Here is a 25,733-nt window from a genome sequence, read left to right on the forward strand (position 1 = left end):
AGTGAATTGGCCACAGCTGTGAAGCTTGGCTTTCCTGGCTCGGGAGCCCCTGCCAGTCTAATAACTTCCACCTCACAGCTGACACTGTACAGAGGGCAATTTTTAGTCTTTCTAAAGACTTGAGAAAAAAAGGAGCAGTATAGCAACCTTGCCTTCCCCAAACTCACACAGAAACAACAGGAGAGAGCTAGGAATAAGGCAGAATTGCAAGCCTCTTGCCCTTGTCAGGCATTTTTGTGTTCATTGTCAGCTATCTGCCTCAGTGCCTGGTCCTGCCAAGCTTTATCAGCAGGCTTTCTTTTCCCACTTTGCTCAGGAATGTTTGTACCTACGCAGAGAACCGAAGGTATCTCCACGTCGGATATCATCACTCGGATCGTCCGGGACTACGACGTGTACGCCCGGCGCAACCTCCAGCGAGGATACACTGCCAAGGAGCTGAATGTCAGTTTCATAAATGTGAGTACAGTGATCCACGTTTGCTCCTCAAACACTCTCTCCTAGCATTCTGAATGTAAAGTAAAGGTTAAGAAATTATATCTTCCTCCTGCTGCTTTTAAAATAGCTGGAAAGAACTTAATTTAAAAGACACTGGTAAGTTGAGGGTAGTTTTAGTTGCTCCTATTAATTAGCAGCTTTGTTTCCATCTTACACTTTTAACAAAGCTGCTGCTTGCCCTTGCTCCTTGAGCTGTAGGTGACAATGACACACTAGGAAGGAGCACACCCTCCCACCCGGAGCTGCTCAACCATTCACCCAAGACGTGATTTCTTTCTATATTCCTATTCCAAGAAGGCAGCCCAGAGAGTATGGATTTTGAGATCCAAAGTTTCTCTACAATGTGATAGGATTAAAAAGCCAACAAAACAGAAAACCAAGAAAACCCTAACAAAGCAAATCACAGAGCAGTGAGATTACTAGAGAAAGCTGAAATGGTTTTCAGAAGACAAGGAAGTATGCTAGGAAGCTGGTACATAAAAGATGCTGCTGTAGAGCTCAGAAACTACAACGGCAGGAGAGCCATGTGAAAGGATGGCTCAGATTATTCATCTTCCACATACAGACCTGCCCCTCTAGAGAGAAGTAAACACTTTGTGGAAATTAAACTTTACCTTCCTTCATTTTCTGTTTCAAGTCTTGACTTAAAACCTCAAGATAACCCACATAACTGAAATTTCTGTTGTGACTGCGATGGCTCACAGCAGGACTTCTCACCTCCCTCCCTGGAACTTGGAAACCCCCTTGTGAAGGACTCAATTGTGTCATTTCATTAATCTCTTTCATTTTTTGAAGTCTGGCAGATAAACCCCAGATCACAGGGCATAAATATTTATTTCACTGTGATTTTTTTAAAAGTCTTCTACACCTTTAAAAGAATCTTGCTTGTAAGTACTCCATTCAGAAGGATCACTATTGCAAATATTGATTAAAATAAGGCATGCTGGATGCCTTGGAGATTCTCAAATTTATCCTTTAGCAGCTGTTAGGTTAAGATACTGTTGCATAAGTTGTGCTTGCCCCCATCTCAGACACTGATGTCTCCTGAAAAACCTCCTCACATGATTGTTTAGCTTACAGTAATTTAAATGCAGAAATACTGATTTGCTCTGGAGACTGTTTGTCTCAAAATTAAATCCCCAGGACTGCACGAGAGCACTGGTCTTGTTTGCAGAAGAGCACTGGTTTCCTCATTCCTCCTCAGCCAAAGGGCTGATCACCCTTTAGGTACAGAGGAAGTTGGGTTTCTTTGGACCTTGGGGATTTTGTTTGTGCTTGTGGCTTGCAAAGACAGTTATTTTAGTGATTTGTGAGCTAGAATAAACCCCACTTCAGTGCTTGTTTTTAAAATAAATTTAAGTGGCCATTAAATTAACAGAAAATCAAAAGCCAATAGTGATGTGTGCTTCTACACAGACCACCACATCTTCAAGAGCACAGCCTTGCTTATTTGCTTGTACCAAAAATTTGTGGAGCACACAAGTATTTCAAGACAAAACCCCTTTAATCCTGAAATATTTCAGAAGCTTTTGCCAGGAGCTCCCTAATATTATCCTCGCTCTCTCTCTTTTTCTGTGGGACTTAGCAATTAGGAGTTGTTCTCATTTCTGTGAAGTTTGCTAGCCACAAGCCACTGGCCTACACACATCTGTGTTGCAGCCAGAAGCGCCTGCATTAGCCAGGCTCAGAATTGATGAGTTTTCCTTCTGCTCTGCAGAAATCCACCCAAAGAGTCATTTTAGTCCAAGTTAACATCCAGGCTGGCAAGTCAGCAGCATTTGCTAGGAAACATAGGGAGATTTACCTTTTGCTGACTCTTAAGTTTGAGCTGTTAATTTCCCACTCATATCATTCACAAGATTCAGATCAATTTCAAAGTGCATTCAGTTTGAAAATACAGAAAGATTCATGAAGTGGATTAAACACAGTAATCAGACAAGAAATCTTTTCAATATGTACCTTCTGCACTTCATTCCACAAATGTTAAACTTGCATTTATAAAAATAATGTGGGAATAGCTAACCAAGGCCATATGTATTAGGATGCATTAATGCAATTTTTTTTCTTCTTCTTAACTGTCTGTGGCTAATTATTTCCAAGTTTTTTTATTAATCTTTGACCACACTTAAAAAACAGGAGAAGAAATACCGCTTTCAAAACCAAGTGGACAAAATGAAAGAAAAAGTCAAGAATGTGGAGGAAAAGTCAAAAGAATTTGTTTACAAGGTGGAAGAGAAGAGCCATGACCTCATTCAGAAATGGGAAGAAAAGTCCAGGGAATTTATTGGCAACTTTTTAGAGCTGTTTGGACCTGATGGAGCTTGGGTAGGTATTCTTCCATCCCAGGAAGTCTGAGTGTTTTTATTTCTCCTCTGTAACACAGGTGAAGAGCAGATACTTTTGCTGTGGTCTTTGTCTCAAAAGCCAGCACAGCAGGGTAATGGCAAACCTGGCTGTTGCTTGTTTGGGAAATCTGTATTTTGTGAAGGTGTGATGATGAACATAATACTGCATTCAGCAGAGCTGCATCACAGCACCATACAAGCAAACAGGCCAATACAGTCTATTGGCCCATTAGCATTAAATGCAACTACTCCAACATCAGGGCTATACACTGGATGTAGTGAGGAAAAACAGGACTATTGAAAAGGTTTTCAGTAGTTCTCTTCCTGGTCTGTATGCAGCAGTAGAGGCTTATAATTTTCTAACTTCAAAAACTACTGATGTAAAGTTCCAAGAAATTATTTTACTTGTCAAGTTCAGGCTCATCTAACTGACAGCAGGGAAGGTTCAGGTGGGACTGAAGCATTTGCAAAGCTCTCCTTGGTATGTGCTGGCTTCACAGAGCCATTTACTAAAGGTCTCCGAGTGCCTTGGACAGGCAGTTCAGAATTTGCAACAGCATCTTTCTGGCAAAAAACCTGCTCAACCAAACTCATGCAATGAGTGGTGAGCTGGTGACACTTCAGAGCCCCAAAAGAGTCCTGCCCCCGCCCCCATCTGTCAGTTCTGACAGCTTGCCAAACCTCAAGAAACTTTGTTTGCTTGTATGACTTTTCTTTGCTGCATTGAAACCAGTAAGAAAGCTTAAATTGAATGTAGAGTTTGTCTGTGTTTGGATGAAAGCCTAAACCCTCCAGTGCAGGCACAATCTCAGACACACTGCTCTGGCTGCAAACTCTGAGTGATAAAGGCACCTTCTGTTGGAAGGAATTCAGCAGGTTATTTTGTTAGTAAACAAACACATAGGAAGAGTCACAAAGCTTTTGTGAATTAAGCAACACACACATCAGTGCTGTGTCACAACTCAGTGCTACCAAGTCATGCAGTGCCTGCCTCTTACTGGAGTTCTCATTTTTGGACTGACTTGCCATGTTGATTACCACTCAGTTGAGAAAAACCCAAAATTAGGCTGTGAAGGCTTCAGAACAGAGACTGTTATCATACAGCTACTTCTGTCTACACAAAGGTGGTGATCACTGAACAACACAGGCCCCAGCCACACAAACAGTGAGCTCATATAGCAGTTTGTTCACTGACACTGGCATGTTCCTGGGGGAGGGCAAGAAGGCAACTCTTCTGATGAAATGCCCAGGTTTACCTGCATTGTCCACGTCCACATGAAGCTTCCTCTGTGAGTTGTTGCCCATAGAGCATGGTGTGTTCCCCATGTGGGATGGTCCTTTGGCCATACATGCTGAAGAAATAAAGCTGATGCTAACAGAGTATGTGAAACTCACAGGAGGTGAGATAAGTTTAACTGTACAGAGAGAGGAAAAGAATTCAAAAGCATTGATCCTATTTCCTGGCTCTACCCACTCAACAGTGCATGCTAATGGCATTTTTAAAAGCCTTTGCTGATAAAACATTTTACCAAATTGAAACTCTTGTTTCAATTCCTGAGTAAGTGTTTGGCCAGAGTAAGTCTGGCACAATCAGAGGGACCTTTGCTAAGAACAAGAGGAATGAAATCTCTTCACAGTGTTGTAAGAAAAGCATCAGTGACAGCAAGCTGAGAGATGGTGTAGCTTTTTTAAAATCAGTTTGAGCCTTGGCAACAGGAAAGACTTTTCAAAAAGTGATAACTTACTATTAGTGTCAAAACTGTTATTAATGCTAATTTGCCTTATCACTGTTAGTTAGAAGTTGCTTTTAATGTTGACATTAAAAGTACAAGAATCGTTATGGGCATGCTGGATTCCTAGATCAGTAATTTGCATGCCATTAATATGCTATTATTATTTCACAAATAATTATTATAATATACTTTAGGCTAGCATCAATTTTCTAAAAGTAAGGGCTGTGTAACCCACAGAAAAATGCCTATTTGTGAAAGAGGTCAAAATGTCAGTTTTCAAATGTCTAGATGTCTGTAATTCATTGGCAATTTTGCCCACCTGTGCAATCCCCTGTGCATATGTTTTCTGCAAGAGAGTCACAGAGAGGTCAGAAACAATGATTAGTGTGGCACGAAACCTTTCTGTGATGTGAGACAGGACCACCACACTGCCTGGCACACAGGGCCTTATGGCAGAGACACCATTCCAGGGAGCAGGTGTCCATTCCAGCTCCTCTCAGACATGTACCAGCAGGCACCTACAACTGAGGTCAGTGGAGAGAAAGCACTGCTCACAGGGCAGGGTTTCTGTGACAGTCTCTCTCAGAAATGTCCCTTCAGATGAGATGTCCCTTCAAGGGGCTGGCTTCCCCTTGCTCAGCACAGAGAGATACTTGGGGAAGGTTGCCTTCCAAACAGCTGACACATCCCAGACATCATCAGGGTCTCAGGTGAGACAGGTTGCAGCTGGAACCTGGGGATGGTGTTTAGGCCACACCACCTGTCTGCAGCCTGGACCTAAAATGGCCTTGGAACAATCAGCAGCTCAAAAGCAGACACCCAGATGGCACTTGCTTTGTAAAGCAAAGGGGTATCAACATACAGGCAGTAAAATTCAGAAACAGGCAAAATATTTTTTTCCCAGTAGCAAGTTTGCCAAAAACAAACCCTAAACTGGTTGGGTGTACCTGAATTTGCTTGAGTCAAGGCTTTGAAATTATTTCCCTACCTCTGGTAAAGGACCACAGTGCATCCAGCCTTGTCTAACCCTCCAACACTCCAAGGAAGGAACATTAATGCTTGTTCTACTTCTTCAGCACCCAATGGCCCAAGGAGCTCCTTGCCTGCAAAGGGCATGGCTTACTGATCCTGCTAGGGCACAGCTGGAGAGAAGAGGTGTTCTGAGGCAGGTGAGTGACACCACCTCCTCCTCCTGCAGAGCTGTGGTTTTAGCCAGCAGCCTGGTGGTTCCAGCACTAATGCAGGAGGCAACATGGAGGGGCTGGGCACTTGCCCTGCTGAAGGTATGAGTGCATCAGTTTGTTCCAGCAACAAACTCTTCATTGAAGGCCTAGGAAGCAGGTGTCCTACAGCCTGGCTGAGGGATTTAGCAGGAAGGTGGGATTCTCCTTTCCATCCCTAGCCTCTGTGGCTAAGGCACAATCAAGTACTCCCAGCCACATGGGATGGTGCAGGCCAAGCCCGGCTGGGGCACTTGGATGTCCTCCAGCACTGCCACCACACCACTACAAAGCACCACTGTGCCACTGAGTTGAAGTAGAAGTGACAAGCAGAAGTCAGTCAAAATATTTTCATTGGCCAGGAAAAAGATATCTCGTATCAAACATGGGGTTTTTTTTTGTTGGGGATTATCTTCAGTGAGAGGGTGAAACAAGCCAAGAGAACCTCACATTTCCATGATCTAAAAAGAAATTTTGCACCCCTACCACTGAATTGCAAACAGGCTCTGGGGCTTTGCCAGCCCCGGTGATATCCTTGTAGCTCTCAGCTGCAGAAATCCTCCCCATCCAAATTCTTCCTAGCACCATTTATCAGGAGCAACCACCATGTGCTAACTATCGAGATTTTAGGAAGTCTTAATATTAATGGACCTAGCAGTAGTGCAGGGGTAGGTTACACACCATGGGGTTTTTATGCTCCAGAGCCTTGGGAAGTGTAGCTCCAGGCAGGAACTGTTCTGCCACTCTGCACTGCGGTGACATCCAGGCTCTAAAAGTAAGTCAATAAAGGCTAATGTGATGGCAATGTAGATTAGAAGAGGGAGCTCACAGAGGAACAGCCAAGTTCGGTTTTTTTGCTTGATTTTTACGCCCTGGGATTTAGCAAATACCCAGAAACCTGAGGGGGAAACCAGCATCTGCCTCTCCGCTGGCAGCGAATACTGAGTTTCAAAGAGGAGGAGAAGGAGCAAGATGAGCAGCCAGATACTGTGTCAGCACAGGGCAGTCACTGCAGAGGGAAGGGGAATAGGAACAAGATGAAAACTGGGCAACTGCAAGGTGGATCTCATCTAAAACAGGCAAACCCATACATTCTGCACAAGTATTTTCCTCTCAGTCCTTAGTGGTAACTTAACTTTGTCGGGGCTGGATCTTCATTTCAGCCGAGCATCGCCTGTGACTCAACTGCCAGTACTTCAGCCAAGGTTGAGGCTCCCTGCTCCCCATCCCCAGGAGGAGCAGCAGGGCACTCGGGTTTGGCATTTTCCATGTGAAGCCTGCAGCAGCTGCGCAGCACACACCACGTCTTCCGTAATCCAGCGTGACGCAAGGCCACATTGCTGCTAATGAGTAGAGGCACTTGCCTTAGTGTAGCAGATTGCTTGGCTGCAGAGGTGTCTCTTCCACCCCACCAACTCTAGCAGGCCTCCACTCAGCTTTACAAAGCAAAAGTGACAATAAAGCTCCAAGCAAAACAGAGCCTGCAAGTGTTTTCTCTTTTCAACAGACACCCAAATCCTGACATTTCCACCCTCAATTTATGGGTTTGGGTCATGCCTGCTCCAGGGAGCTGGGAAAGTGGCTGCCAGTACTTGGCAGGCAGCAGGCTGTCTCCCTTAAGAAGGGACAGAGGAATAAAGGCTGGGAAAGCTAGGAAGCTCAGGAGGAGAGGGGTGGTCCTTCCTAACATTCTAGAAGGAAGAGGCTGTAGGAACTAGGAATATTGGGTGTTCAGGTAGAAAAGTGACCTTTGAAGACAAGAGTGTGACCAATATGTGCACAAAGGGAGTCCCCCATGTGTGGCTCAGGCCAGTACACATGGTGTTCTCACACTGGGGGTGGCCCATCTCAGGAATAAACTTGCATGCAAGGACCAGGTCATCATGAGCACAGCAGAGGCAAACCAGCCATGCTCCAGTGCTCTGGCTCCCTGCTCACTCCCCGGTGAGAGGCACAGTGCAACCCCTGTGTGCCCACAGCCTTCCCCTCTGTGCAGTACTCAAAGAGCATCTTTTCACTTTGCTTTTGCAGAAGCAGATGTTCCAGGAACGAAGCGGCCGAATGCTCCAGGCTTTTTCTCCCCGGCAGAGCCCAAACAGCAGTCCTACGCGAGGCCGCTCTCCATCCCGTTCTCCATCTCCACCCTGGGTCATCAATAAGACCTCCCCTCCCTCTTCTCCAAAAGCTGCCTCTGCCTCCCTCAGCAGCATGAGCGAGGGAGATGAGGATGAAAAATAAAATATATATTTTTTTAACCATGAGACAGAAGAACAAGCTATGAACTCAACCACTGGATGGGGAGAAGCGTGAGGAGCACCAGGGGTATCTCTGGCAGCAGGGATCGTGCTCTGGGAGATGTCAAAAATGAACTGGAGCACAGCAAGGGAGATCTCAGGAAGAGCTTATCCCATCCCCACTCCCTCACGGTGCTGGAGGCCCAGCCAGCAGCATTTGCCAGGCACAGCCCCGGGGACTGACAGAAAAACACACCCATGTGCAAGTTCCTGCCCCTGTCTTGCTGCTTTCCAGCTGCTGCTCCAGGCCAGGCCTGTGCACCAAGGGGGGCTGGCAGGAGGAGCCCAGCTGGCTCCTGATCGAGACCCAGCACACAGGGAAGTGCTGGCTGCAGCCTGCAGAGAGAAGATGCAATTGTACCCTGCTGACCTTGAGCTCTTCTGGCACGTGAAGGAATGGCATTGCTGCAGCACATGTATTAAGAAACTAGGAATAAAGTTGGGTTTTTTTTTCCTTTTGAATAACATCTGTCCCAGAGGCCAAATCATGCACTGAAATGAAGAGCTCTCCAGGCAAGTTGGTGGAAATCCATTTAACATATTCAGTGCTGCTTGTTGACCAAGCCTCTGTGCGGGGTGTACATAAGGAGTCGGGCTTTTTGCTTTATCAAATCACTCTCCATGTTCCTAGTGCCTGAACAACTGCCTAATCACTTCTGGTTTGCTCCCTGGCTTTGCACTTTGAAGGCAAGAAAGTAAATGAAAAGAAAGCCATAGCTGGAATGTGGAATGTAGGAAATAAGACAGTTTGAAGATGCTGATGGTTTTTACTGGTGAATTATTAAAATATCCCAAGGCCTTGGGATGTGGCCTCTTAGGAAAACCTGCTGCTCCCAGCTATGTATCAGCAAATGATGAGCAAACTACTATTGTCACATGGTACTCAGCCAGTACAAACTTCTCATCAAACTCCAAACAAGATGTGTTCACAGACACACTACCCTTGCAGAGGATCCCAAGGCTATTCCTCTAATATGGAGGAAAAAAAATGAAAAAAGGAAACTTTTTGAACAGGATTAGGCACAACTATGTTCTTTCTCTGTCCATGACACGTGTACAGCCTGAAAGCAGAAACACAAGTGAAGCTCTCCCCTCAATGCTGATCTTCCTAGCTGGCAAAGCCAGTCCTGCCTGACATCTGGTTCCACGTTCAGTCCCTCAGCTGACATCTGCTGAGGTGCCTGCAGGAGCTGGCAGGATTCCTGAGCCCTGGGGCTGCTCCAGCCCACAGCTGCAGGAAACCCCCAGCACTGTGGTGGGGCTATGCCACTGATGCCATTTGGCTCCCAGGCTTGCCTGGCACAGCTGTCTCAGCACACAGGCACATTTGAGGCTCTGCGGCCCAGCAGTAGCTTTGGTGCCAGGCCAGCAGGTCAAGGCTGCCACTGTCCCTGTCTCACAGGCAGCCTGCTGGGCACAGCCTTGGGCAGCCCGAGAAGGGGGCTGCAGCCACAGCAACACTCCTGTGCCACCACTGCCTGGAACAGCAAACCAGGACACGCTGACTGCTGTGTGCAGCACCAGTCAACATTTGCTGGTTTCCTGCACAGGCAGCACAGGAAATGCTGGGAGAGGGAGGGCTCCACATCTCTCTAAGAGAAAAAACGGAGGGACCAAGATGCCCAAGCATGTGAGGTGGTTGTGCTTGCCTGCAGTAGCACCCCCTGGCTGCTGTCCTTACCTTGCTGGGTGACCTGTTTGGTCGGTAGACACCTTTCCAGACACTCTTCTGGGCAAGTAAATTACAGACCTTAGTACCAGGCACCAAATTAGCCCCACACTCTGCTCACTCCCTACAGCTTTCATCCCTCCTCCACTACGAGGTAACTGATTTTTCCTTGGCAACACATTGCCAGACACTTCTCAGACCACCACAAGACCAAGTACACAGCATCTCATGCACTTTGTCTTCTGGAGTCAAGCTAGTTCCTTCACAGAGCTGCAAAAACAGGTGAGCAGGAAATAGGGTGGAATGTACAAAGGGATAGCCACAGATATTTCAGCTGCCACCAGCTGTGTGCCTGATGGGACGATGCAATTAAGACCTTTCTCAGCCTTAGGCAACCTGTTACTGTAATTTCATACCTGGGATGCACTTGTTAGTTTTTCTGATCCTTTGCAAATCTTAAGTCTTCCCATCACAAACCACTCCTCCACCATAGGAACTGCCTGCTTCTACTGGTGCTGTTGTACGAGCCATATCCAAATGCAATGGAGGTGGGCAAGGATTTTTTCTTAGCTTTTACTGTTGTTTTTTGTTCATTTTACTTTCCTAGCACTTACTGTTCAGCAGCCCTTGCTCAGTGATTTGAGTGGAGACAGCACCACAACTTGTACATGGGAACTAGAGAAAAACTCACCAGTGACCTGTTTTTAACAGAAGCTGTTTCTCAGGGTCACAGGTGGCTACCCAGCAACAAAGCCATATTCTGTACCAGGTTTCCTGTTTGGATTTAGGATATCACTAAGCTGAAGCCTTTGCCCGGGTGGTACATTCATGTGCTGTCTCCAGCAAACCAGAACCTCATGGTGTCTGGACATGTGGAAGGCAATTTTGCACTTCTGAGTCATGGTTGGGTTTTCCTTTTCAGAAGTATTGCTTTAATTCAGTCCTATTTATCAGCCAAGCTCCACATGAACAATAAAAAGTGTATGACAGACACAGCTGCCTCTCCCCTTCATTTTACAGCATCTTTGGACACATGAACACAACCTGCAGAGGAAACCCCAGTGATGGCACAATGCCTGTCATCCCCATCCTTGGTAGCCCAGGGCTTTACACCCCCACAAAGCCACGAGAGCAGCTCTGCCAGCATGCCCAGAAGGCTGCTGTTTGAGTTCTGCTGCTCTCTGCACTAAGAGGATCACCTCTCCTTGCCTTTACCTTGCAGCCAGAAAAGTGTGGGTGAAGGTGAGGAAGTGCTTGTCCCAATGGAAAGTTGCAGTATTAGACATCAGCAGTCTGATACCTTCTTTTCCTTGCCCCAGCACAGTGGAATCAGGAGCCAATATTTTAATTCTTACTTCAAAGTGGAAGAAAGAAACTCTGCTTTTGCAGCCATTCTGGTTCCACTGCTGAAAAACATCCCCAGCAGCAACTGAGTTGCTCCAGTGGGTGCCAAGATGATGTATGGCTGTGCCAGATGGAAAACTGCAGCAGCAAACATGAGCCACAGGGACAAATCCTGACACTGGCTTTTGGACTTTACTCTTCCCTGAACTAAGTCAGTCTGGTGTACCAGTATTCCTGCTTTGCTCTTTCTTGTTTGTCCTTTCTGTAAGAAGTCAGTACCTGCAACAGCTTTAAAGATTATTTATTCAACAGTACTGCCTAAGGCAGGGAGAACCTGAAACAGTAAATGGAGGCTCAAGACTTCCTAGCCAAGACATTTTTAATTACAGAAAAAGCAAATTTCCAAGTCATTGAGCATAGGAGAGAAACTATTTAATGGCACAGAGTCTACACCAAAACGCTCCCAGATATTACAAGGTTACTTGTTTGACCTGAGATGGATTTGGGTATGTTTTCAGCTGTGCCTTGGTACCACTTGGGAGATGCCCTGGGAGCGAGCTTACGGTGTGCAGCCCAGCCCAGAGGAGACCCTTGTTTTGGTTCATGGCAAACCCCTCAGGAACAAGGCCATCCAGGAATCAATGCCAGGCCTGTCAGCTCAGCAGGAAGGAAGGGTTTGATGCTACAGTAAACTTGTGTGTAAAAGGGTACCAAACCATCATGGAAAGTCTCCTCTATGATACCACGTAACTCCCCGACCTTCTCATAAAACAGAGCTGAAAGTGAGGCAGAAAATGGAGCCAGGGCTTTGCCTCTTGCGTGGAGGCCCTTTCAAGTACCAAGCCATCTTAAGATCTCTTCTTATTGGATTTTGACAAGAGTTTGCTTTCCTCTCAAAACCCAATGTGTCTTCCACAAGCGCACACACATAGGTGTTTTCTACCCTTTTCTTTCCAAAAGGAAGGCCCTTTCCCAGTGTAAGGAAGGGCAGCATCAACATTTCTAATCCAAATGGAAATCAAGGCCACTGCCTCGTGGCTCTTCCTGAGGGGAGAAGAGACAGATACAGCGTGAAATAAAAATAACTGAAAGCCTTTGGGCATGCACTTTTCACTGTGCTAAGTGGGGAATGTGGGGCTCAGACTCCAGCAAAACTGAGGTGCTTCCCAGGACATTTGCCGGATCTCCCAGCAGAATGCAGCAGGCTCCCATGTTACAACCAGTTCCTCAAATATGAGACCTGAACTCCCCTGCCCCAGCAGTTACTCATGGCCAGTTCAAACAGTTCTTTCACACCTGCTATCTCCATCTCCTTTTGGATACTCTCTTCAACAGCATCAATCCCTGCTTCAACAAGGAATGGGGAACTGCAAGTTCTGAGCCAGGTGAGGCAGTTCTGCCTTTCACACAAACACAATTTAATTTTTTAAATACTTAACAGGATTACTCAAGACAAAAATGTTCCATTATCTCAATTATTCTTGTGCCTAAGCACGTGACAGCAGGAACACTCAAAGGGAAAATCCTCCCTGGTGGCACCGACCAGGCTGCATGTGCACATCAAGTCTCACACATACTTAAAATCCTAGAAACAGCTTTGATAGAATAAATTATGTCCTCTTCAACACATTTTGTGGTATTTTTTTAGCCATATTTTTGTGATTCTCTAATTATATTTCTCTACAAGGACTGGTTTTCCATAAAATGAAGTGACTGTGAACTGCAAAGGCATCATCTGTGCAGTAAGAGCAGATTAATTATAACCTGCTCTTTACAAGTGACCAGTTCTGATTACCAACAGGTGATGTTATTTTAATGTTCTACACACCATACTGGGCTCCAGCTCTTTCATTTCAAAACTAACACATTAACCAGTAGGGATCCAGTTACTTTGCTACTTGGCCATATTTAAGATAGTTTATATCATCATCAGCTTAAAAGTTAATGAGCTTCATTTTTACCAGTGTCCTGTGCTTGCACTTCTGTGGCATGTCATTAAAAGCCAAATGCCAAAACAAAATGGGAAGCTATTCCTTGGGGGAAATTTTCATTTGTTCCCCCTTTGGTTATCTAAAAGGCCTCTCACAAATGAGTGCCTTTATTCCAGAAAAGAACCAACCTAACATTTTAAATATTCATACTGTTCACATGCAAACAAAACTGCATAAAGCCATATCCTGTATAAGAATTAATAAAATGCCCCTAGAATAGCTGGTTCCAAATTAAATATAATTCAAATAGCATCACAAATTCTGCGTGGCTTGTATTAATTTCCTTTTTCCTCCTCAAGAGAACCTTTTCTTCAAGTGACCCCACAGCACAAACCTGGTACCAGAGCCACAGAGGAAACATGAAGAACTGTTAGAAAACCCACAAGCTCATAGACTGTATCTTTTAAAGAAATGGCGGATAATGCTGTGAGGTCAAACACCTCTATTCTGACACCTTTAAATTTCCACTTTGGGAAGTCAAATCCATTTGTCACTAAGAATGTAGAGCTAAAACACACAGGAGCTAATTAAAACCCAGCCATTATGCAATGGGTAGTGGTGGTACCATGCCATCAGCAGAACTGACTCCAGCCATTCTGACCTGAATGAAATTGTACCCACAGAGAACTACCCAAGACATCTTCTTGCATGTTTTACTCAACTGTTTACCAAGAACCCAAAAGTTCAGATTCATTATGTATTTGAGCACTAACAGCAAGACAAAATTCGTTTCAAAAGACCACAACAAAGCAGAACGCCAACCTCTTCACCCATCACAAATGGCTATTTGTGAATAGTTTGTGAGTGGCAGCCTTGTCCATTACAACATGCAGGACCCAGCAGTTTTACACAGGCAGTTTTCAAGTGCTGCCTCACACTGACCACAGACACCATCACTGAAGGGACACCCAGCTCTAAGAACAAAGAAGGAAGATTTGTTTCCCTGGGGAGAAAAATTAACCTTTAATGCAACAACAAAGAGAAGCTACCACACAGCTGTGACTCACACCTGGCACACACACACACAGAGCCACTTTACCTCAGTGCAAACCTGACCATGCCTCGAGCGTTCGACCTCCACCACCACCCCAAGGACCCATATCAAGCATTCCATGTCCACAAAGAGATCTATTAACCAAAGGGTGAAGAGCCAACTGGATCAGGCAAGGAAGGTGCTCTGGGGCAGCCATGCACACCCACAGGCCCAAGTCTGCCAGGACAGCTCTCATGGCACAGTGTGCAGCATCAGCTCCCACAGCCACAAGCACTTCAATGAAACTCCTCTGAAAGCTTTCCAAATACCAAACAGTCAACATGGGACCTTGAAAATGGGAAGAACTGAAGTTCTCTTCTGAAATGATCTTTTAAATCAGTGTATTGCAGGTACCTGCACATTTATTTATTTCAAGAAAAGAATCTACAGTGGCAGAGCAAAACGGAAAATCGTTTTACAATGTTCAAATGCTGGCTGCAGCTGCACACTGGCAGAAGCACAGTGATGTGCCTACTGCCTTTGCACCAGGAGACCCGTAAGGAGAGTAGCTTGAGCCAAAGAAATACAAAAATTAAGCAAGTCACTAGGACAGAAAAGGACTTCAGGATTGCTGTGGCACCATTTCTAAATGTCTGCTGCTCTTTGACAACACACAGCAGGCATTATTTACTACATTCCATGTAACTCCCAGACAAGATAGTACAACAGCTTCAAGTAAAAACAGCCTCTGAGTTAGATCTTGAATATAAACTGGTCTTACATTTTAAAAAAGTTTATTTTTTTCCTATCAAGCATGCCTGACATGTTTTATATGTCTCGCTTCATTTAAAAACTGTTTACTGCAAGACTTCTTTCCACTGAAAACAACAAATTGAAGTACTAAGTCTACAACATCTAAAAAAGGCATGAATTGTATAACAAGAAACTGATCCCTTATTACAAATTGTTCTCCACATATGTCTGTGTCCTAAAGCCATAAATCTTCATTATACTGCTGCTGCAACTGTTTGCTTTGTCTTCTACAGGCAGCAGCTATCAAATATGCAGTACACGCTGACACATTTTGCAATTTTGAGCTACTTAATTAACTACTCAGCTCCTGTGAATACCCCGTCATGGCAAATGGTAAGCAGTGAGAAAGTACAACACAGATTTCTTCTCAGCTGAAGTTTTAAAATAAATTCTCAATCTGAAAGAAAAATTATCTCAGTTCTAGCAAAATCTGGCCATCTGGAGCCTCATTTATTACTTAATAAGAAAGCTAACGAGCCAAGCAAGACGGGTCCCCAAGCACTTTCCTGCTCTGGAACTGCTCGGTAACAAACTTTGGGTTTTTTCATTTTCCTGAATAACTTAAGAATGCATATGGAACGCTGAAGAAATTTTTGGGTATTATAGATCTGTTTCTAAGAGCTATTTTGGCTGTCAAGAATAATCAGAGAATTTGGGAGGTTTATATAGCAGAAAAAAAACCAAACCCAAAAGCTGCTCATGTGCTAAAATTCCTCTTGAGCTCCCAAGTGCAGCTCTCTGAGGGTGCTCCTCTGTAGGCATGTGAGAAATGGACCTTGGACTGCCAAATCACAAACTGAGCTCCATACTGTGTGAAACCAAACCAGTCCGTTAAAAATGTCAAGATATAGTTTTTACATAATTTTATTTGTCAACCACAGAAAGAGAAAAGGAAAATAAGAGTATACACAAGTCAAATACACAGGTAATAGACCAGAAACAAGACAAGTATCAGAATATTTAAAAATAAATTTAAAATATCGCCAGGTAATCTCATGAAAAAATACCTTCTCGCTCCTCCATTACAAGTTTAGTAGATTCAAATGATGCCACCTGAGAGGAAAGGCACCACAAGAGCACTTTCCCTCATGTTTGCCAGGTGCAACACAGAGCAGATCAGCAGGAAGAGCTGTCCCATACCTGAGCTTGGGAACAAAGGGACTTCATTTCCACCCACATGACAAACTCATCACATGCCAGTGCAGGGTCAGCACACCTTCCATGTGAGATGAGCCAGCCTGCAAGTCCCTGAGGACAATCCCTGCCTGATGTGACCTGCAGAGGGCACAGATTTCAAAGGACTGTGTCCAACACCTCTTGGCAGTATTCAATTCAAAGGGAAAAAAGCAATAAAGCAATTAACACCAGAAGGACAATGTCAGAATTATCATACACTCATCAATCCTTCCAGTACCACATGAAAACCCCTCCAGATTTAATAAGCAAACAAGTTCACTATGCTGATTTCTGAAGACTTTTAAGGCAACATAATGCTGCAATTAAAGCACATGAACTTTAAATTTTCTTATTTATTTTTAATTAGAAAGCCACTTCAATTACACAAATCTTCATTGTTTCAAATTAATATCAACAGCCTGAGTCCTGATCCTGAGAACATTCATTTAAGTGGCATTCCTCTCATACACTGTTGACTTTTGCAAGTATTTGCAAGACTCGGCCCTGAAGTCACTACACAATTTATAGCTACGTTCCTCATTTGTGAACAAACTCAACCTCTGAAGTCAGTAACACATCGTTCTGTCATGTGCCATCATATTCTCTTAACTTCAGCAAAAACACATTTCCATATGTGAATCCATAGACAGGTGTGGATGCCAGGAAGAAGCAAGGAAGAGCTACCAGAAACCATGGCAACCTGGAAACAAGCAAGGAAGGGGAACACTACAATGGGGCCTGGTTTTCCTCAAGATAAATACTAACACTGAACATTCAGGGTGTTTTCTACAGAATTATTTTCATGAATCTTGACCATTTGTGCAGCACCTCACACATGAGGATCTAGAGGTACCTATTAATAAGGTGAGGAGGGAGGAAACCTTTTCCATGAGGTCAAGATATCACCTTAAATACTATGTCTGGGTGAAGGTGAATGGGAGATTGCACTAAAGATCACTCTTGCTCACTTCTTAGAGAAAGTGAACAACTGTATCAAAGCAAATGCTACTGAGGACAAAGAAAAGAATGCTACCCAGTTGTAGCAGTAAATGTAGCCTTTCATAGCCAAAAAGTAGCCTGAGTTTTTCAAGAACACTGTAATTGATATCCATATTCTTTAAGGTCAATGGACCTGCTTTAAACATTGCCCAAGAGGTAGCACAGACTGCAGCAGGACAAAGACTTTCTCTGTGCTCTCCTAGGTCATCATAGTCAATTACACAGGCAAAGACTGCACCTGAGTTGCAAAAGAAGTATTTTGGTACTTTCTGAATATTTCTCATCAAATGCGGACTCTGAAAGACCCCTTGTTGCCCCAAAACAAAGCCTAGAAAAGCAGGAACACAAATATGGACATGATTTGGACAGACTTCTATATCTATTAGTATTAAACTAGGCAGAGGATTAATAAAATTACATTCAAGACACATACACCAGAAAAATGCACAATGGACAGAAAGTAAACTATTTGTTACACTATGACATAGAGAAGTTGTTTGTAAATTCTCAGGAAGAATCAAGGAGCAATCTCTTGTTCAATTTGTTAATCATAAACACAACAGGTAAGGAACATTTTCACTGAAAACATTTTTTTTGTATTTATGTGTGCTGTAAGTCAAGACAAGCAGGTTGCAATGACATCAGCAAGCCATAACTCTGAAATTCATAAAAAGGAAATATACTTTTGTATCATCAGAAAGTTTGGAATTAACAGCCCCAAGATATTAAAACATAGTTTTAAGATATTCTAATCAAAGGTAGAAGTAACAGAAAAAAAATCAGTTATCTGTAGTTAAACCAGCCATATTAAAAACCCACCCATGCTCATTTTTCAGGCACAGCCATTGAAAAACCCTCTCCTAACTGAAGGTCTGCTGCTTCCTAAAACAGTTTTCAGACTGATACCTCTAAGCAGAAGCATGGCACAAGGCCAATGAGTGGGGAACAACTGATGGCACATCTGGAATTGCCACTAAAGCACAGGCTGCCTGGACAAGATTGGAGAGAAGAAAAGTTGCTTCTCTCTCATATTCATTGTAATGCCCCCATAAAGACCTTGGGGAATGGAAAGAAAATTAATTCCTTGTGCTCCAGCCTGCTCTTTTGAGGTGTTTGTACAAGCTCAGGGTTCTTAGAAATAGGTGTCATTTCAGGGGAGTTCAGTTTTCAAGTACTGGAGCACTCCAGTCCTGTAAGCAGCCAGTTGTTTTTGTGGATCAAGTGACATCACTAACACACCATAATGTCCTCCATGGTAACTTCAGCTTTTGTTCACACTTTCCATGGTTTACATCCCATGGCTCCCATGGCCTACAGCACATCATGAGAACAAGTCCAATGTGTCAGCATCCTTCCTTTGCTTTCTGTTCCCTCTCCTCGTCATGTATAAGGAGACAGCCAAAACAGGTCAGGATTTACTACTTCAAAATACAATTTCTAACAAAAGCTGAAACTCAAGTTTCTTATGTAGACTACCTTATTCCTCGGAATGTTTTGGGTAATGTTCTATAAAAAATACACCACATTCAACCAAGGAAATATCAGTTTCATCACAAATTTCTATCTTTAACCAAAATCTCCTCTGCAATTACTATAAAACATACACAACTTGAAATAATTTTAAAAACAGTACGAAGTTACAGGTGGGGGCAGAAGATAAATGACTACATTTTAGTAGATGTGACCTGCAACCAGTGTTTCAGTCAAACCATTCCCTTGGTTTCACCACAGCTTGAATAGCAACCTGCCTTCTCTGCAGCAGTGCCTGCAGCGCTGGGAAGCTGCTGCTCTGGAGGCCACACGTGTCACACCCTCACCGTGCCCTGCCAAGATCCTCTGGCCAGGGCCAAACAAGTCCAGTTTGGGAACGGGAGGGCCCCATCAGCCCCCTCCTCTTCCTGCCTCTGGCAGAGGGGGCTCTGAGGGCAGCACTGCCCAGCTGACCAGGGGGGAGAGCCTTCAGCAGCTGCCCAGCTGCCACCTGATCCGCAGGGAAGGGCAGCAGCCCGTGGAGACAAGGACCCGGCGCTCCCACGGGCCTGATCCCAGTCCCTGTGTGTGGGAACACCCACAGGACCTCGAGCCCTGTGAGCTCATCCACTGCTCACACACGTTCAGGAACTCGCTGCAACAGGCAAGGCAAGAACTTCGACTCCTCAGAAATGGGGCTCTATGGAGTTTATTGCTCAAAGCACTTTATAATCCTTCAATGAGATGTGCTATGAAGTGCAAAGTACTATTGTTAAGTCAAACTAGGATTCTTTTTCTTTTTTTAAAATACCTAGGAATTTCTCAGCATTTCCCTAATAAATCAGTTCCTTATAAAAATAAATACTGGGAGGACAAAAGGGACAGTTCCCCCACAATTTCAGTAAACAAGTTTCACTTTTCCACGCTAAAATCTCTATTAGCTTTCCAAAAAATATCAAAACACCTAAGAGAAATTGAGGGTGCATCAGAGCTGCTTACAACTCATCTCCTTTATTGCCACAGCTAATGTATCACCAGAGCTTCTAAATTTAACTGTTTTTTCTGAAAGGCCATAGTATCAGAAAAAGCATTTGGCAAAGACTTTGTGAAGAAAAGTTTTTTAATAGTCAGCAATGACTCTTACGATAAATTTAAGGGAAAAATATTTGGATTTTTTTCATCTTTGATATTTTCTAACTTAAACCAGGTACTGGCCACATTTTGTCCCTCCCATTTCTACTGTATTTCCAGTTTCATGTACTTAGACCAATGACATGTTCCAAAAGCTGGTGTACAACATCTTTATATACACTACAAATTCAGATTACCAGACTGTAGTCAGACATTGAATGTATAAATAACTTTGCAAACTATTTACAGGTTTTAAACTAATTAGGTTTCAAGCAACCAACATTCTTAAGGCAAATTCATTTGTATGACTGGCTGTCTGGCCTCTCAGCATTTCTCTCTCCTCCCCAATTCCTCTAAAATGATAAGCAAATAGGAACTTGAATTACCCCCTGCCCCTGTATTGACAGAATTTCTTGTATGAAGAGATGATCTAACTACTTAGGAGCTTTCCTCGAAACAAGGAAAAACGCATAGAAATGCATTTCTGTGTCAAGAAAATCATTAAGTTGCATACCAAGAAGTGGAAGTCCTACCATCTTGTAACAACACAACTTTTGTATGCACATGACAAATGGGTTTGGGAATTTGGAGAAAGCATCAGTTTAAAGCTGCACAACCCTTCTTAGAACTATGCATTTATAAACTCACTAGAGATAAGATCAGAAGAGCTCAAAGGGATTTTTCTCTTCAGGGTGACACTGTGCAACACAAAATGCATGAAGCACACATTTAACTATGTTAGAATTTTTCTCTTACACCATATTGCTGTGCAAGATACTATTCACCACTTTAAGGGATTCTGCACATCTTACCAATCCGTATATTTGAATAAGAATTGGCCACTTCAAATAGTATCTTTTTGTTACAACATTGTGTTCCTAAGTGCAATCACAGTGCGATCCCTTTTGTCAAAGCATGACTGAAGCAACCAAGCATATTCTGGTGAAGTACACAGGATTCACATACCAAACGTGCTCAGTGCCTTCCTTCAAGTCCCAATCATCACTTTGTTCTTACTATTTTCAATGCCCTGATTAGGTCTTTGTTTGGAAGTAATTAGCTACTGTGGTTTGAAGGATTTTGGAACAAAGCAGAGACTTTATACTGAATGCAGAGGTCATCTCCAACAGAGACAAAAGGTGGCAAATTATCGATTAGCTTTGTATTTAGAAGCATCCCTTGGTTCACTGCTAGGATTGCTCCAGTCATCTGCTTCAGGTGTGGTCTTGTAGTGCCGCCATGCTGACTTATTAAAAACAGGAAGTCTTTCAAATGATTCACTTGAAAGGGCCTATGGAGAAACAAAAGCAATGGTTAGGTATCGCTGGAGATACAAGAGTAAGGTGATACACTCTGGGGAGTTCTACAGTTACAACTTCTGTACCCAACAAGCATCACAGTGTTGCATATCACAGCACTACTTTGAAAATACTTGAGCTATGACTAGTAGCTCTAGTTATACTCAAAGTCACAGTCAAAGTTAAAAGAAAATAATAGCATTGAAAAATACTTCCCTTCTTTCCAGGGAGTGGTGTCTACATAGATGGCAAGAAAAAGATTTTTGGTCAGAAACATTTTAGTGAGATTTGTCACTGACATAAAGCAGACAGCTACTCCAACACTTCCCCTCCCCAATGCACTTGGGCTCTGCCAGCACACTGACCTGTGGGGCTGACCCAGTTCAGTGCCCTGGGCCACCTTTTTCCTCTGAGAAAGGCCAGACCCTCGTCCTCCACACACACATGCAGAGGATCAAGCCCATCAGAGGCAGAGGAGTCCACAACTCACTTGCCATATACAGCAGAGCACAGTGACAGTGCAAAGCCAACAACCTACACAAGTTATACACTCTGTTCTTTAAACTGCCTGATGGAATTCAAGCAGTGTCAGCCTTTAGCCCATGAGTAGCCTGGGCTGTCCCAAAAAATAACAGGAGCAATACAGTCTGTTGCATCAAGAAATTCATAGAATAGAACTTATTTACTAGTCAGGAGTTGGCCAATAGACTTGTAATTTCTGTTGTGGCCAAAACTTAGAATCAAAAAGCAATAACTAAAATTATCTCTTATCACAGTTCTTGGAAGATTCACCACTTATGACAGATTAACAAAATACAACAATCCAACAAAGGGACTGAAAAAAAATCAAAGCAAACTAACTAGTATTAGTGCCAGACTATTATATAAAACCTTGGGGTTTAGGATTTTATGTAACAGATTTAGGTAAAAGTGTCAAAGATAGGAAAAAGAAATTTGAAAACAAGCTGAAGAGTGAAAAGAACCTGCTACAAACAATCTGCACTGCATTACTAGTTTATAAAAGGGTGAAATTCATACCTTCAAATAAATAACAGCATCTGAACCCACACCTTCCATTGAGTAGAGTTTAAGGTCACCTTGAAAGTACCTCGCATAAAGACGAGAAATTGGCAATCCATAGCCAAACCCAGCCTGCAAAAACAAGAGACAAAAGGAAAAACATGATGAAAAGTTAAAAATGTGCAACAGATCTCTGTATTAATTTACAAAAGAGAGGACAGCTAAATATAAGATTTGTATCAAATTCTTTTTGAAGTTTTCCTTTATTTCTCAGCTTATACTCTAAGTCCATATTCAGCCTTTTGAGCAAACTCCTTTTTTCCTGTGCATTAGTTTTTAGTACAAGAAGGGCTGAGTTCTTTGCTAGAAGTCCCTTGTCCATTTGCACTTTCTCAGAGGCAGGTAGGTGCAGCATACCAGACATGCTGCTGGCAACCAGCAAAGCAAACCAATGCTCTACACAGCTTCCTCACTGTGAGGACCACTGCTGTAGTACTGCATTCTTTCTTTGGAAAAAATCAGAGTTCTGACAGCAGATTTTTTCTCCCCCAAGCCTGCAATCGTTCTCTCAAATATCTCCAGACTTAGGAGACTACACAAGAAAGCCAGAGACAACTCTTGTCTACTTCATTTAGGTCACACTATTGAGTGACTGCTGATGCCACAGAGACCAGCAGAGTCCTGCAGAGGAACACACAGACTAATACAAGGCAAATTATCCTCTCTGTTTAACAAAAGATCAGGATTCCACAGCACTGAATGATCTCCTGTGGACTGAGACACAGTACAGTCCACACAATTTTCAAAGCATAATGGACTTGATGAGTACGAAGTTTAGATTTTAAATTGACAAAACTAATATTCATAGCCATGCCTGCAACAAGATCAATCACATGCCACCTCTTCCAACCTTCTCTTGTCAGAAAAGTAAGAAAACCCTCCAATTCTCTCTAACTGGAGCTAGGGAATAAGGATGACACATGACTATTTCAGATGACTTGGCTGTGTGCTGAGAACCGCAGTGGTTGGTTATGCCAAAAAAAAGGTTATTTGGTTATGCCCAAATCCCACCTGAATTTTTCAGGACTATCCAGTGCAATAAAGGAACTATTCCAAACACAGAAGCATTTGGAAAAAAAACCCAAACATATACAAGGCAAGGTAATATGGGTGGACTACAACAAAAAATAGACACTTGAAGCTTTCAGAAAAACAATAAATTAATTCCATAATAATATTTCTACAAAAGCAACTTGCCAGAAAAGTGATAAATATGCCCTGAATTTTATAAACAAAAGCCTAAAATGATACAAAATAGAATGCTAAGAAGAAGAATTTGCAAACATTATGTACAGCTAATATGTGGCATCACTTGACAGGAAATCCCTTGAGGGAAAAGTGAACATTAAAGAACTTGTACTACAGTGTCCATGACAAATTCTCTTGCTCTTACAGTATCTTTCGGCCATTTTTGCCTTGTTTTTACAGAATTCTATATTTAGTATTAAATTGGTTTACAGTTGCTCACTCAGTTCGTCTGAGCAAAATGAGACACAGAAATGCCAAATATGCCCTTTTCACACTGCTTGTCATAGCTATTAGTGTCCATTAACAGAGTTAAAACAGTTGTTTAGCTGCACTTTTCCCAACATCACGTTCTAAATTTCTCAAAAAGAAATTTCATCTCCCACTAGAGACATATGCATCACTTTCAAACACCCAGCCTTGAAACTTCAGAGATTTCTTTCTTAACCTCTACAAAATTGATTTGGCTGTCTTAGAAATAACTAAAAAAAGTCAAAAGTTGACCTCCTCTCTTCCTGGAGACTGGATAATAAATACATTAGAGAAATTATAAAGCACAGCGACCAAAAGGCAACTTGTGGACAGTCCATGCCCCAAGGATCAGCTCAAGTAAAGGGCAATATCAAACAATACTGAAAACACTTTTTACTTTCCTCACTCCAGAACCACCCCTCCTTAAAAGCCAACTTCTGTTTGTCTCCTCTTCCTTTATGCTCTTTTGATGATGTGCTAGCCCACATCATTATTTCATACAGGCCTCTTTCAAACATTTCCTGCCAGCCTCTCTGTGCACTGCCTTTAGGGTGCTGTCCAAACCAGGTAACTTGAAAAAACTGCAGAGACAAGAGACCCCAGGTGAGTACCTTGTTAAATCCTAGCCCTGCAAAGGGTCTATTTTGCAGAAGACAATTAACAAGAGGTGTTTACTACATAGATCTGTGCTTGACCTAGAGAACAGAACAGTCCATGATGGCACATCTGCCTTGAGAAAGGAAAACTCCTTAGAGCAAATTTATCATTAAATGTTATGGTATACATTAAAAAAAAGGAAGTTATTACATTTCTGTGTTACCAGCATTGACAGATTTTAATTAAAACTAATTTAAGCCACGTTTCTCCTGCTATAAACAAATGCTGTCAGAGAGAGAACCATTAAATTCCCTAAGAAAACCTACTATCAATAAACATGACCATGTGTTTTAATCTGTACTCTATGTGCACTGCAGATGAACCTAAGACCTGCTAGAATGTGAATGCTGCCATGGTAACAAGGTTTCTCAGCAGGATTTAAACAACATTTGCAATGACAGGGAGCAAAAATTTTCCCCAATCAACAGAAGGATACCTCTCTTCCACTGCCCCATTCCATTAATGTTTCATAAACTAGACAGGGGATCATATAGCAACGGGAAAAAATGTTAGAACAGAAAATATGTCCATTTATACTTAACCCAGCTTAGCTTAGAATATTACCTAAATCAAGGATGACACACCACCTTCTGCAGCACTGTAATTCTTCAGTGGTTTGATCTTTGGCACTAAAGAAACTCCTTCTGTATGCATATCAAAGAGGATTTATATGGAAGCTTTCTGCTGAAGGATTTTTATTTCCAAACTGACATACAAAGCACTGCATAATTGTTTTTAATACTGGATCTGGGCCATAACACATAACATGTCAAACTTCACTGCTAAGTCCTTGTTCCTGTTAGTGGCAAGATTTGACACAGACTCAGTTATGACTTTCTTCTTTCTGTACACACATATAAATAACAGAGCTGAACAGCCTTTCTCAACTTTCAGTCTTGTGCAGGCACTGGACAGACTCACAGGGCAAAAGCTGCCAGACTCTCAAGAAAGAAAGATCCTTTGTAGGTTTGACTACAGTGGCATAGACCGGGAAAGGAAAATAAAGCCTGAAAATGGGATACAGAAGAAGAATACCAAGGATAAATGCCATAGAATCAAAGTAAGAAGTTTTGAAGATGAGGAAGTAAATATAGCAATGCATTGCTACAGATGCACTGAAAAAAAAAAAAAAGAGTAGTGTCGGTCCTAAGATGAACACATTTTACAATCAGAGCTACAAAGGAACAGACAGTTTAATAGTGAATACAACTGGTAATCAAGGTATAAGTTTATCCTGAGAACGAGTTTCAGGAAATCCTTGTAGACTGATATGGTAAATTGCTGATCAAAAGTGAGACAGAACAAAGGCAGATTATGCATCAAGAGAGACTCTACCATTTGTGACAGAAAAAAGCTTATATTTGAATTAAGGCCTGTTGCCTCTCACCACATTCAAGATGATTTTCTATGAAAAAGCAGAAGTTTGAAACATAAGACTGAGATGTGCTGTAGAGGTAGGAGATGTGAAGGATCAGTACCAAGTCAGTGCAGACACAGGACTGGGTTTCACACCTCCCACAGTGTGAAGGGGTAAACCCAGTGCAA

At 42.8% G+C, this 25,733-nt stretch overlaps 2 protein-coding genes across 6 annotated transcripts in view; one reads left to right on the forward strand and one right to left on the reverse strand.

The window, feature by feature from the left end:
• PCYT1B (phosphate cytidylyltransferase 1B, choline) overlaps positions 1–10,750 on the forward strand; it is a 31,589-nt gene extending 20,839 nt beyond the window's left edge. Inside the window, exons 6-9 of one of the 4 annotated variants that reach the window (XM_053934494.1) lie at positions 317–459; positions 2,635–2,823; positions 5,653–5,745; positions 7,828–10,750. In XM_053934494.1, the coding sequence (XP_053790469.1) occupies positions 317–459; positions 2,635–2,823; positions 5,653–5,745; positions 7,828–8,034 (632 nt within the window). In that variant the 3' untranslated portion in view covers positions 8,035–10,750. Of the gene's footprint in view, positions 1–316; positions 460–2,634; positions 2,824–5,652; positions 5,746–6,959; positions 7,276–7,827 lie in introns of those variants that run through there. The other 3 variants (XM_053934496.1, XM_053934495.1, XM_053934497.1) reach the window with 3 other exon arrangements.
• A 4,976-nt stretch (positions 10,751–15,726) lies between these two features.
• The window catches only part of PDK3 (pyruvate dehydrogenase kinase 3), a 54,337-nt gene continuing 44,330 nt past the window's right edge, over positions 15,727–25,733 (reverse strand). For both annotated transcript variants that reach the window (XM_053934492.1, XM_053934493.1), the window contains exons 10-11: positions 21,993–22,106; positions 15,727–20,947 (exon numbers count right to left, since the gene is read on the reverse strand). In XM_053934492.1, coding sequence (XP_053790467.1) covers positions 20,804–20,947; positions 21,993–22,106 — 258 coding nt within the window. In that variant the 3' untranslated portion in view covers positions 15,727–20,803. The remainder of the gene's footprint in view (positions 20,948–21,992; positions 22,107–25,733) is intronic.

Source organism: Vidua chalybeata, chromosome 2 (assembly GCF_026979565.1).
Source record: "Vidua chalybeata isolate OUT-0048 chromosome 2, bVidCha1 merged haplotype, whole genome shotgun sequence".
In the NCBI taxonomy this organism is placed as follows: Eukaryota; Metazoa; Chordata; class Aves; order Passeriformes; family Viduidae; genus Vidua; species Vidua chalybeata.